The sequence below is a fragment of the Carya illinoinensis genome, chromosome 7 (genome assembly GCF_018687715.1).
Source record: "Carya illinoinensis cultivar Pawnee chromosome 7, C.illinoinensisPawnee_v1, whole genome shotgun sequence".
Taxonomy (NCBI): Eukaryota; Viridiplantae; Streptophyta; class Magnoliopsida; order Fagales; family Juglandaceae; genus Carya; species Carya illinoinensis.
Genome location: NC_056758.1, coordinates 28,742,239 through 28,755,891, shown reverse-complemented (window position 1 = coordinate 28,755,891; position 13,653 = coordinate 28,742,239). Strand labels below are relative to the sequence as shown.

Here is a 13,653-nt window from a genome sequence, read left to right as displayed (position 1 = left end):
ATAAAAAAATCAAAACAAAAATAAGAACATATACAAATAAAGTGTAGAATTAAAATGTTTAATCTTTTGTACTATCATTTTTATAATTAGATGTGAAATAAAATAATTAAATAAGTCAAACGAGTCATGTTTGAAAAATTCAATTTTGTTTAGAAGTGAATAAATTCATTTGACCTTTTATTCGCTACAAGCTTCTATAAAATCCGTAATTCAGGTAAAAAATTAAGAGTTTTGCTATATATAAGCACAGTTACGCACTAATCTGTATACCAATACTGATTTATTCATACTTAAAATTTAAATTAACATTGTTTTTAATAAAATCTATTTTTTGACCAATCACATCACATTGATGTACAAATTAGTACACAATTGTACTTGCAACTATATTTTTTCAAAAATTAAAACAAAAAAGGGTACACATTTGGGCATTTCATTAGTCAAAGACTCAAAGAATTGAAAAAAAATAAATATGAGATGTGAAGTATGGAAATGGCAAATAATAAATTTCTTTTCCTTTGTTCTTCCCTTTGAAAAATAGCAAACTCTTTTCCTTTATGGCAACCTAAGCGGCACAGTGGCACCCTAGGTTTATCAAAGTTGCTCCCTCCAATTGTACGATAACCAAAGCAGTCCCTCACGATTTCAAATGTTAAAAAAGAAAAAAGAAAAAAAAAAAGAGGCAGACCCTCACATACTCTCTACTTTCTGCATTGGCATGCTTATGTCAGGTGCCGGCAAGATACATATTTCAGTTGCCAATAACTAGTTGAGAAATGCTATAACGCTTCTCTAAATAGGTTTTTTTGCTTTTATTTTTAATTTTATTTCTGTATGGATCTCTAGCGCCCCGCAGATTCGAAGCGCATGGAGAATAGTTCAGAGGCCTGGCTTCTCTGAAGGATTAATCAAACTATAAAGGGAACCCAGTTGAAGCTGATTGATGAAAACAAGGTGAGTCGATAATGTTTGGTTACCTCTGTTCAAGACATCTATTACTAGGCAAACACTGGAGGACCAATTTGGGTTTTCTTCCGAAAAATGGTTTCTTTATTGGCAAATCATTTGCTTCAGTCGGTTTATCTGAATCTAATGAAAAACTAGAAGAAGAAGAGCATTCTTTTGCGGTGTCTTACTTCATAAACTATTGTGGGTTGTCCACAAAATCTGCTATTTTAGCATCCCAGAGGGTACGATTTCGAACTCCGGAGAAACCAGACTCAGTGCTTAATCTCCTCAAAGAGAATGGGTTCACCAATACCCAAATCTCCCGGCTTGTCAAGATAGAACCGCGGCTGCTTTTATCTAATCCTGAGAAGACCCTTTTGCCCAAGATTGAGTTTTTCCGTTCTATGGGGGCTTCAAGCTCCGACCTCTCTAGGATCCTCTCTTCAAACCCTTCTCTGTTAAGAAGGAGCTTGGAGAAACATCTTATACCCTGTTATGATTTCCTCAAGAGTGTGCTTATTCTTGACGAGAAAGTTGTTACCGTTTTCAAGCGCTCACCATGGGTTGTTTTAATGCATAATATGGTTCCCAATATAGCACTTTTGAGAGAAGTTGGAGTGCCTCAATCCATAATCTCTTTCTTGGTAACTAATTTTCCTTCTACAGCGTTTGTTAAGCATACTAGGTTTGCTGAGGCTATCCACGAGTTGAAGGAAATGGGATATGATACCTCCAAAACGGTTATTGTCTATGCGATCCAAGTTTTATTGAGGATGAGTGAACCAGAGTTGGAATCGAAGTTGGAGTTTTATAGGAGATGGGGTTGGTCAAAAGATGTTGCTCTCTTAGCCTTTAAAAGGCATCCAAATTGTATGCTTTTATCAGATAAGAAGATCACAAAAGCAATGGACTTCCTTGTGAACAAAATGGGTTGTTCATCAACAAACATTGCTAGAAATCCTACAGTTCTATTTTTCAGCTTGGAGAAGAGGATTATGCCTAGATGTTCAGTTATTCAGATTTTGATAGCCAAGGGTTTGGTTAAGAATGATTTGTCCCCGGCCACTTTCATACTACCTGGTGAGAGGTGCTTCCTGGTGAGAGGTGCGACCCCGCCATGTACTACGGAGAATAGTAAGAAGAAGACGGGCCTGAAGATGTGAGAGGGTCGCCCTCTGTCGCTGGCCTTCATCAAATCGCAGAGCGGTTTGCGATTTGTTACTTCGCGGCCTCTCTCACATCTTGCTATTCTCCCTTTAGCCGACATGTACTTCGCGGCCTAATTAGTGATTTGTTACTGCTGCGATTTCTAGTTAAGGTGGGCGGCCCAATTAGCCCCACACTTGGGGGGGCCCAAGGAGGCCTGCTTCTCAATTCTACTTCCACTTTTTTTTTTTTAATCAAAATTCTACATATTTTTAAAGGAGATCTAAATATTTATGTGTTGCTTATAAAACATTATTAACAATATCCTAAATAAAATTTATTTTCGAAAGTTGTTTCTTTTTTCAAATGAGATAACTTAAAGACTGCTAATATGATAATATCATTTCTCAACATGTATTAAAAATCGAGCCACTGTTTCTTAACGAGATTCGAAGTCACTGTTCCTCATCTTAGAAGACATTTTAAACTTTATTAATACTCCATCTTTAGAACCGGTTTGTCTCAAGTTTGTGTCTTCATAAAGGCACTTTGTTGAATGAAGGCGACATAAGTAGTAATTACAGACCGAACATTCAAATATGGTTGTATAAAGAATTATAAAAAAAAAAAAAAAGATTATACATGTATCATTACTCATGTATGTATGTCAATTGCTAGTAAAAGTTCATTGAAGCAAATGTGTTTAATCTGAGCCCTTCAATCAACATATCATGAACAAATTGGCAAACTTGATATTGGAATTGTTTCCACACGAATTTGAGGCAACTTTAATCCTAAAATGGGGTGAGTAAATATTACAGTAAATAATTATATCGTTTTATATAATACAAAAAGGTTATGAAAATAATTATTGTTTTATAAAAAATCTTATCAATTTAGGAATACATGACCGCATATTTATATAATAAAATATGACTAATTAGTTTTGATAAATTATAAATAAATTTGAACGAAAATTGTAATTAGAAATTTTAATGCCCTTTTACTCCCTTAATTTGGTGTATGTTTCCCAAACCAGGTTGCTAATATGGTTTCCTTCACAAGAAGATCTATTTTCATCATAGTATTTGTTACTCAGATGACTAACACAAGAGTGGGTGAATTGGGTTGCATTTAAAAATTAACAATTATAAATCAAATACATAATATAAAATATAAACAAAATACGAAGTAACAATAAATATAAAAAGTAAGGGTAAGAGAGAAGCAAATTCAGTATGTTAACGAGGTTCGGCCCCACTGCCTATGTCCTCGCCTAAAGCTACCCCTTAAGAATCTCCAAATTCACTATTCAACCTTTTTCAGGTGGAGATAGAAACTTATTACACATTTGAATAACACCGCTACAAAAGATCCGTGTAGAACACCATCTACACTTGCAATCACCTTACACGTGGTGATTCAACTATTCCCTGTATAGAACACTTTCTACACGCACAATGGTTATACACACCTTTTTACTGATATAAGAGTTGATAGTGGGTAGGTTATCAGGGAACACTTCTCAATGAGTGAAATAAGAACAATACAACGCATACTATATCTCTCTCAAAATGAACAAGGGGTTAAAGCTCAATGTTTAGAGAAAAGAGATTGAAAGTTTTGAATGAATGTTATAAAACTTGTAATGATATGCGTATGCTCTTGGTGTTGTAAATTTGAAATTCTCAAAATGATTTATTTATATGCATATGAGACTTCATATTCAAATTTAAAAAGATTCACATGTCAAAGACAACATCATTCACTTTTTCAAAAAAATTCAAATAAAAGTTTCTTCTTTTTTCAATTGTCAAAGATAACATTATTCACTTTTCAAAAATTTCAAATCTAATCTTTTTACTTTTCGTATATGACAAAATGAGTATTATTTACTTTTCAAAATTTTCAAATAAAATCATCTACCTTTTGCATAAGTAAAGAAGAACATCAATCACGTTTGAAAATATTTAAATAAATCATGCACATATGAAAGATGACAATCAATTATCTTTATTATTTTCAAAATTCAAATTTTTAATCATGTCATGCACATGTGAAAGATGACAATCAATCATTTTTCAAAATTTTCAAATTTAATTTTCAAAATATTCATGCACATGTGGAAAATGTATTTTGATGTTTTATGATAAAATATTAATTTTGAGCCTTAATCCTAATTTCGAATTTTTCAAGAGATGTACAATATTACTCTATGAGTTTTAATGTGAGATTGTTCCCTTCTTGTTCATGTTTGATTTCTTGATGTGCTTGACTCTATTGTATAGACAACTTGAGTTTGAGACTCCTTTATTCTTTGAGTTCATTTGTTATCATCAAAATCAATGTGTAGATATATAATTACATGAATCTTGAAACCTTGGATTCAATAATTTTTTTTTAAATCTTTTTCCTGATAAATAGTAACAGTTAAGTAGTATATTTTCTTAAAGTTGCGTTATAGCACTAATGGCATTAAAAAAAAAAAAAATCTTCTCCAATCTGACCTAAGCCTCCATCCTACCTTCGACGTTGAATATCAATCTTAGGGTTTGTCTTCCTCTCTCATTTTTTTTTTTTTTTTTTTTTTTTTTTTTTTTTTTTTTTTTTTTGGTTTTTAACTAAGGGATTGCATAAGATTTGTATGCCCTAAATCTTAGCAAGTCATTTTCTTTACAAGAAAGTTTCAAGTCACTAGTACTACTGAATTTATTCTGAAGGCAATTGTTAATGATGTTTTGCACACTCGTTATCGAACTCAATCACCAGCAATACAAGGAAAGTGGGGGGCTTGGGATTAATGAAATACCTCCGATGCCTAAGTTAGTTTCTTACTCCTTAGAGAAAATTCTTATACCAAGTTAGAGAGTAATTTTAACCTGGTACTCAGCTTTATACGGCTTGCTAAGGTTGTCCTTGTATCCCGTGTCAAAGGTGCCAGTCTTTGGTATGGGGGCCCCACGCTGTCGCCTTTGATGTGGTGTGGCCTTCCCGAGTCACATCTCTTTGGCAGGTTGGTGAGTGCAGCCAGCTTCCGTGCATTCTGTCTGGGACAGGGTTAGTGTCACACACACTGTCATGGATAAGGTGCCTCATTGTGATCCCTGCCCATGCTTCGTGTTAGTCCTTAAGGGTGATGTGACCCTATCATTACGTGTGTGTGCAGGAAGGTGTCAGAAATGTCGGTGTCCCATCACTCCGCATCTACTTCTTTCCCATGTAGGCACTCGGCTTCCTTCTCTTTTCTCTAACTAGTGGGCTGATTATACTTTAGTCGTTGGGCCTCTTGGGTAAATTAGGCCCAACCCGGTAGGGGTGTAAAACATCCATTCCAGCAGAATAAGTTCTCAGCGATTCTCTCCCATTTTCTATGTCACTAGCTATTAGGAATTATCAAAGATTCTAAGCTCACGGATTTTCTAAACAAGAATGGTACATGGTAAGAATTATAGGCTTGCAACATGACCCACCCAAGCCAATTTTGGGCCCGACCTGACTAGGCCCACAGCTCATGCATACTGAAAACAAACCGATCCAACCTGGCCCATTTGGGTCAGGTAAAAAAATTTCGATTTTATTTTTCAAAAATGTGAGTGCTAGGTTATTTTCTAAAAAGATTTCAACAACACACTCTCACTCTTGATTGCAACAATATCAAACTGATTTGGTATGCTCAATATCGGCTTCATTCTGTGTCACAAAACTAAACACAAAAGTACTTGGATTTAAGTAGCCGAAAAAAAGGTGGATTGAGTAAATTACAAATCAGGTCCAATAACCTAGTACTCTGTAGTCTGGGGAATGAAGTTATTGCCTCTGAATCAACTTGAATTCAAATTAAGACCTATATCATGTCATTAGATCCACCATCTTTACATAATGTTACATTATATACAGAGCCAAAAGCAGCCCTTGTCAGGTGTACTCCTACCAACTCTACATGAAAATGTCATGATTGTGTATAGAAGGATTCTACCTTCATGGCACATGTGCCACAAATAGAGCATAGTTAAATAAAAGCAACAATTAGGCAGCTAAACTGATTTTTCTTTTTTCTTTTTTTTTTTTTAAAAAAAAAAAAAACCTCCAAAGGTACCAAACCAAAGTTGGGTAGAATCCAGCAACTGCAACTTGATGTTAACACATGAAGTAGGAGTTTTGTTTTTGTTAAGCCATGCCATCTAGCTAGCCTTATATTAAATAATCTTGATTTAGAATATTTTAAGTTTATAAACATTTAAAAGGTTATACAAATAAATATTAAATAACCCAAAATCTTAAGAGATGAAACATTTCATATTCTTTTATATTTTTTGTCCTCTTTCCTCTATATTTAATTTTTTAAATGGCACATAGAGTTTCACCATCAAATATAAACATAATTAATAATTTTTTTAGTGTATCACACAACTAATTCTAATAATTAATGATGATACCGTTTGTTAATTACTTGAGTTCTTTTAATAATACTAAGAATGATATTGAAGTCTTTTATTTTATTTTATTTTTATTTTTGATAAAGGGGTGGGGGTTTTGAACTCTAGTTTTTCATTTAGAAAACCGGATCATATGTCATAAGGTCATTAGGCTCTTGGCATGATGTTGAATCTAAGATATGTTTCAAGTTTCATGTAATTATATATGTACATATGAATTTTGATGATAATAGATGAGTTCAAGCATAAAGAAGTCTCAAATTCAAGTTTTTTATATAATGGAGTCAAGTACATCAACAAACCAAATATGAGCAAGAAAGGGAACAAACTCATATTAAAGCTCATAGAGTAATTTTGTACATTTCTTGAAAATTTCGAAATTAGGATTAAAATTCAAAATTAATATTTTTTCATAAAACATTAAATTACATTTTCCACATGTGCATGATATTTCTAAAACTTAAATTTAAATTTTTGAAAGATAATTGATTGACATCTTTTACATGTGTATGACATGATTAAAAGTTTGAATTTTGAAAAATTGTGTTGCCCAGATGACTAATACAAGAGGGGGGGTGAATTGAGTTGTATTAAAAAAAAATAACAATTATAAATCAAATATACAATATAAAATATAAACAAAATACGAAATAGCAATAAATATAAAGAGTAAGGGTAAGAGAGAAGCAAACTCAGTATGTTAACGATGTTCGGCCCCACTGCCTACGTCCTCGCCTCAAGCTACCCCTTGAGGATTTCCAAATTCATTATTCAATCTCCTTTAGGTGGAGATAGAAACCTATTACACCTTTGAACAACACCGCTACAAAGGATCAGTGTAGAACACCCTCTACACTTGCAATCACCTTACACGTGGTGATTCAACTATTCCCTGTGTAGAACACTTTCTACACGAACAAGGGTTATACACACCCTTTTACTGATACAAGAGCTGATAGTGGGTATGTTATCAAAAAACACTCCTCAATGAGTGAAATAAGAATAATACAGCGCAAACTATATCTCTCAAAATGAATAAGGATTAAGGCTCAATCAATGCTTAGAGAAGAGAGAATGAAAACTTTGAATGAATGTTGTATGCTCTGGATGTTATGAATGTGAAGCTCTCAAATGATCTATTTATAGGCATATGAAACTTCATATTCAAATTTAAAAAGATTCATATGTCAAAGACAACATCATTCACTTTTTCAAAAAATTCAAATAAAAGGTTATTCTTTTTCAATTGTCAAAGACAACATCATTCATTTTTCAAAAATTTCAAACCTAATCTTTTACTTTTGACATATGACAAAAGGAGTACACTTTACTTTTCAAATATTTCAAACCTAATCTTTTACTTTTTGCATATGACAAAAGGAACACACTTTACTTTTCAAATTTTTCAAATTTAATCTTTTTACTTTTTGCATATGACAAAATGAGCACACTTTACTTTTCAAATATTTCAAACAAAAACATTTACCTTTTGCATAAGTCAAAAAAAGTATCAATCACTTTTGAAAATATTCAAATAAAACATGCACATGTGAAAGATGACAATTAATCATCTTTAATATTTTCAAAGTTCAAACCTTTAATCAAGGCATGCACATGTAAAAGATGACAATCAATCATCTTTCAAAATTTTCAAATATAATTTTCAAAATATTCATGCACATGTGGAAAATGTATTTTAATGCTTTATGATAAAATATTAATTTTGAGACTTAATCATAATTTTGAATTTTTAAGAGATTTACAACATTACTCTATGACTTTAATGTGAACTTGTTTCCTTCTTGCTCATGCTTGTTTCCTTGATGTGCTTGACTCCATTGTGTAGACAACTTGAGCTTGAGACTCCTTTATTCTTTGAATTCATTTGTTATCATCAAAATCCATGTGTAGATATATAATTACACAAAACTTGAAACCTTGGGTTCAACAAATTGAAAGATGCTTAATTGTCATACTTAACATGTGCATATTTTGTTTGAATATTTTCAAAAGTGATCGATGCTCTTTTTGACATATGCAAAAGACAGATGATTTTGTTTGAAAAAATTTGAAAAGTAAATAATACTCCTTTTATCATATGCGAAAAGTAAAAATATTAGGTTAGAATATTTTGAAAAGTAAATGATGTTATCTTTGATAATTGCAAAAAAGAGAAATTTTTATTTGAATTTTTTGAAAGGTGAATGATATTATTGTCTTTGACATGTGAATCTTTTTAAATTTGAAAATGAAGTTACATATGCCTATAAATAGCCCAATTGAGATCTTCAAATTTATAACAACAAGAGCATACAACATTCATATAGCTTTCAATCTTTCTTCTCTAAACATTGAGCCAAAACACTGGTTCATTTTGAGAGAGATATAATTTGTACTGTATTATTCTTATTTCATTAATTGAGGAGTGTTCTTTGATAACCTACCCACTATTAGCTATTGTATCAATAAAAGGGTGTGTATAACCTTTGTGCGTATAGAAGATGTTCTACATAGGGAATAGTTGAATTACGATTCACCACGTGTAAGGTGATTACAAGTGTAGAGGGTGATCCACATGGATTCTTTGTAATGGTGTTACTCAAATGTGTAATAGGTTGTTATCTCTACCTGAATGAGGTTTGAATTTAAGAATTCTCAAAGGGTAGCTTGAGGCGAGAATGTAAGCAGTGAAGCCGAACTTCGTTAACATATTGAGTTTACTTTTCTCTTACCCTTACTTTTTGTATTTATTGTTGTTTTATATTTTATATTGAGTATTTGATTTATAATTGTCAATTTTTAAATATAACTCAATTCACTTTCCTCTTGTGTTAGCTATATGGACAACACATGATATTGAAGTTAATCTTAACTAAAAGTAAGCAAAATCATCTAAGTAAACAAAATTATCTCACAATAGTGCTTGAGAGGAAAGTTTAATTATTATAGTTTATAATGATTTAAGAAAATTTCACATTATGACTTCGGATTATTTAATATTTATAACTAATAAAATATGTGAGAAAAAAAAGCTCGTCACGACATATATATTTATACAATAAATTTATATACAGTTATTTTTGTATAATTTTTTATACACTTTATTAATGTGAGTAATTATGTATTAAAAAAATTAATACAATCGATTACATAAATGAAATATATAAAAGGTACTTAAAAAAATAATTGTATATAATATTATTTTTATTGAAGGTAGCCATTGTTAGGGGTGTACAAGAAACCGGCCAACCGACCTCCACCGACGGAAACCGACCGGAACCGGCCGGAACCGGCATGAACCGGCGAAGAACCGGTCGGCCGGCGGTAGAAATAATTAGGAACCGAGGTCGGTCGGTTCGGCAGCGATTCACCACCCTAAAAACCGCTGAACCGGCCGACTATTTATATTTATATATTTTTTAAAAATATACTTATCTAAACGGCGCCGTTTCACTCATTTAAGTGGAACGGCGCCGTTTAAAGCCCGTTTATTAAAAACATCCCCTAATGAAACATCCCCTAAGCCAAACGGCGCCGTTTCAATCTAGGGTTAAGAACTTAACCCTTTTGCTTTCAGACTCTCTCGAATCTCGACCCTCACTTGAAATTCTTCTTCCCTTCACTTGAACTTCCAGCCGCCTCTCCCTCACGCAGTCACCCTCACCCTCACAGTCACCTCACCGGCCGGCTCACTCTCACGGTCTCACTCTCCAAGCGGCTCACTCTCACAGTCTCACGGCTCATGTTCCTCACGGAGTGCACCGCCGCACCTCACCGGCTCGCCGCTCACCCCCACGCAGAGCAGCCACGCAAGGCCACCTCCGTCGCCAGCTCCCTCTCTCTCTCTCTAAGCTCACCTCGCGGCGTCATATCTCTCTCTCTCTCTCAAAAATCTCGCGGCTTCACCGTGGTCTCTCGCTCTCTCTCACGGCGCACACAGCCACCGACGACGCCGACGAACCGACCGGAGTTACGCCGAGACCGAGGACGACGGTTTCCTCCCCCTTCTCCGGCCGGTTTCGGTCGAGATTTTCATCAATTTCACCCCATCGGTTCGGTCTCGGTTTTTGCCCAAAACCAAAACCGATATGTCGGTTTTCACCCCTAGCCATTGTGACATCCTAAACAGTGGCACACTAGGTTTATCAAGGGAGCCTGAACGGCAGAATGGCACACTAGGTTTATCAAGGTGCTCCCTCTGTACGATAATCGAAGCAGTCCATCTACTATTTTTTATTTTATTTTATTTTTTATTTTATTTTTAAATTTTATTTCTGTATGGATCTCTAGCGCCCCGCAGATTCGAAGCGAATGGAGAATAGTTCAGAGGCCTGGCTTCTCTGAAGGATTAATCAAACTCTCCAGGGAACCGAGTTGAAGCTGATTGATGAAAACGTGGTGAGTCGATAATGTTTGGTTATCTCTGTTCAAGACATCTATTACTAGGCAAACACAGGAGGACCACTTTGGGTTTTCTTCCGAAAAATGGTTTCTTTATTGGCAAATCATTTGCTTCAGTCGGTTTATCTGAATGAAAAACTAGAAGAAAAAGAGCCTTCTTTTGCGGTGTCTTACTTCATAAACTATTGTGGGTTGTCCAAAAAATCTGCTATTTTAGCATCCCAGAGGGTACGATTTCGAACTCTGGAGAAACCAGACTCAGTGCTTAATTTCCTGAAAGAGAATGCGTTCACCAATACCCAAATCTCCCGGCTTGTCAAGATAGAACCACGGCTTCTTTTATCTAACCCTGAGAAGACCCTTTTGCCCAAGATTGAGTTTTTCCGTTCTATGGGGGCTTCAAGCTCCGACCTCTCTAGGATCCTATCTTCAAACCCTTCTCTGTTAATAAGGAGCTTGGAGAAACATCTCATACCCTGTTATGATTTCCTCAAGAGTGTGCTTATTCTTGACGAGAAAGTTGTTACCGTCTTCAAGCGCTCAAAATGGATTTTTTGTATGCATAATATGGTTCCCAATATAGCACTTTTGAGACAAGTTGGAGTGCCTCAATCCACAATCTCTTTCTTGATAACTAATTTTCCGTCTACAGCGTTTGTTAAGCATACTAGGTTTGCTGAGGCTATCCACGAGGTGAAGGAAATGGGATATGATCCCTCCAAAACGGTTTTCGTCAATGCAATCCATGTGTTATTGAGTATGAGTAGACCAAAGTTGGAATCGAAGTTGGAGTTTTATAGGAGATGGGGTTGGTCAAAAGACGTTGCTCTCTTAGCCTTTAAAAGGCATCCAAATTGTATGCTTTTATCAGATAAGAAGATCACAAAAGCAATGGACTTCCTTGTGAACAAAATGGGTTGTTCATCAACAGACATTGCTAGAAATCCTACAGTTCTATTTTTCAGCTTGGAGAAGAGAATTATGCCTAGATGTTCAGTTATTCAGATTTTGATAGCCAAGGGTTTGGTTAAGAATGATTTGTCCCCGTCGACTTTCATACTACCTGGTGAGAGGGGCTTCCTGGATAAGTTTGTGATCAAATTTGAAGATGGTGTTCCTGAACTGCGGAATGTGTATAAAGGAAAAGATGGATCTTTTGGATGTTATAATTCAGTCTTAGAAGGTATGTGGGGTGGGAAACTTGTAAAATCTTGACTTCAAATTTGATGCATGTCATAGTTGCCCGCTTTTGTGTTTCCAATTTAGTAGGTGTTGTCTGGCCATAAAGATAAGTTATTGGGTATGCATTTTGCACTAGTTGGATAAGGATTCGATATCTTATGGCAAAAACTATCAGTATTGTGCTGTGACATGGTTTGTCGATTCCAAATGAAGTTTCCATTTCCCTGCCACCCGCAATGCTTGAAATAAAAGCACCGACCGATTTTTATGGCATTTGTTTTTGCATAGAGCCCTGTTTTAAAGTGTCTTAACCCCAGCATGATTGTATTATAAGAATCTCTATTACTCAAGTCACTTAACGTCGTTGGTTCTATGCATTCATGGAACAAGACGCTGTACCCAGTGAATTTGTTATCTTGTTGGCATACGTTAGGTCTATTATTACATTTTATTTGAGTGGAATTTTTGGAGAACCTGGAAGTCTCTTAACAAGCTCATCCTTGAAGCAGAGGAGAGAATAGGTAAGCGTTACTGAATTCAAAACTTGTGTATATGGTTCTTGTACATTGCTAATCTAGTCTACCATATCCCTTCACTGCTATACATGAAATACAGGGGATAAATTTGCTGCCCACATCAGAACTTTGAAAAAGATAATGAAACATCATAGCCTTGCCGTAGGTTAATAAGTGCATTTATTTGTTGGAGACAAAATTGAATCCAAGAGAGAGACTGGACGTGTTCTTCAAGAAAATAGAAATAACACTAGACAAAATAGGATACCACAAATCATGATGCCACCCTCTGGAGTTCTAAACCGGTAAATCTTACTTATATGTACGTACTAGATGCCGCCACCAGTAGCAGTCACCAAGTTTTTGGGAATGTTTAAAAAGCCCGAGCCTAACCATGAAGGGGCTTTTGTAGTCTTAATGCACAGTGCAAGGCATAGCAAGTACAAATATCGTATAAGTCCTAACGATCACAAAAAGAAAAACCATATTAAACATTTAACGTACCTTACAGAAATAATGATTAAATGCAAAAAGCTCCCAGAAACCTGCCGTCTGTTGGACGAGTCCAAGAGTCTAGCCAGTGGCTAAAATGAGACAAAGTTCAACAGAAAAATAAACTCAAATAAACTCTTCATTCACAGCCAAGATTATGCTAAAATTCCATGGTTAATTCAATCATACCATTAAATTCCAACACTCAAACTCTAAAAGCACATGATATAAAGTGGAAACTATTCAAACCTAATGAGCAAAATTTACCGTCAGTCATGATTACAACAACTAGAGCACGTTCCTCCAAATAATTAAAGTATTTTATAAGGAAGTGTCCCTAAAGTTAAACCAAAAGTTGTGAAATCTTACATCACAGCCAACAACGCCGAAGTAGAATTTGGTCCCCTCCTCCTCACCCTCCAGAATTTTAAGAGCATTATTAATAAATTATGCATATGTAAAGGACGCTTTTGATGAATATAAGATAAATTTAGATTTTGATTATTTTATTTACATAAATTTTCACATTGGAA

The 13,653-nt window shown here is 34.7% G+C and overlaps 2 protein-coding genes across 2 annotated transcripts; both read left to right on the top strand.

Annotated features, from left to right (window-relative positions):
* Window positions 1-633: 633 nt before the first annotated feature.
* Window positions 634-2,347, top strand: LOC122314986. Its single transcript, XM_043130650.1, has one exon. It carries the CDS (start codon window positions 966-968, stop codon window positions 2,109-2,111), a length of 1,146 nt encoding a protein of 381 aa, XP_042986584.1. The 5' UTR covers window positions 634-965; the 3' UTR covers window positions 2,112-2,347.
* Window positions 2,348-10,727: 8,380 nt separating this feature from the next.
* Window positions 10,728-12,386, top strand: LOC122314897 (transcription termination factor MTERF15, mitochondrial-like). Its single transcript, XM_043130541.1, has one exon. The coding sequence runs from the start codon at window positions 11,016-11,018 to the stop codon at window positions 12,144-12,146; it is 1,131 nt and encodes a 376-aa protein (XP_042986475.1). The 5' UTR covers window positions 10,728-11,015; the 3' UTR covers window positions 12,147-12,386.
* The last annotated feature ends 1,267 nt before the right edge of the window (window positions 12,387-13,653 follow it).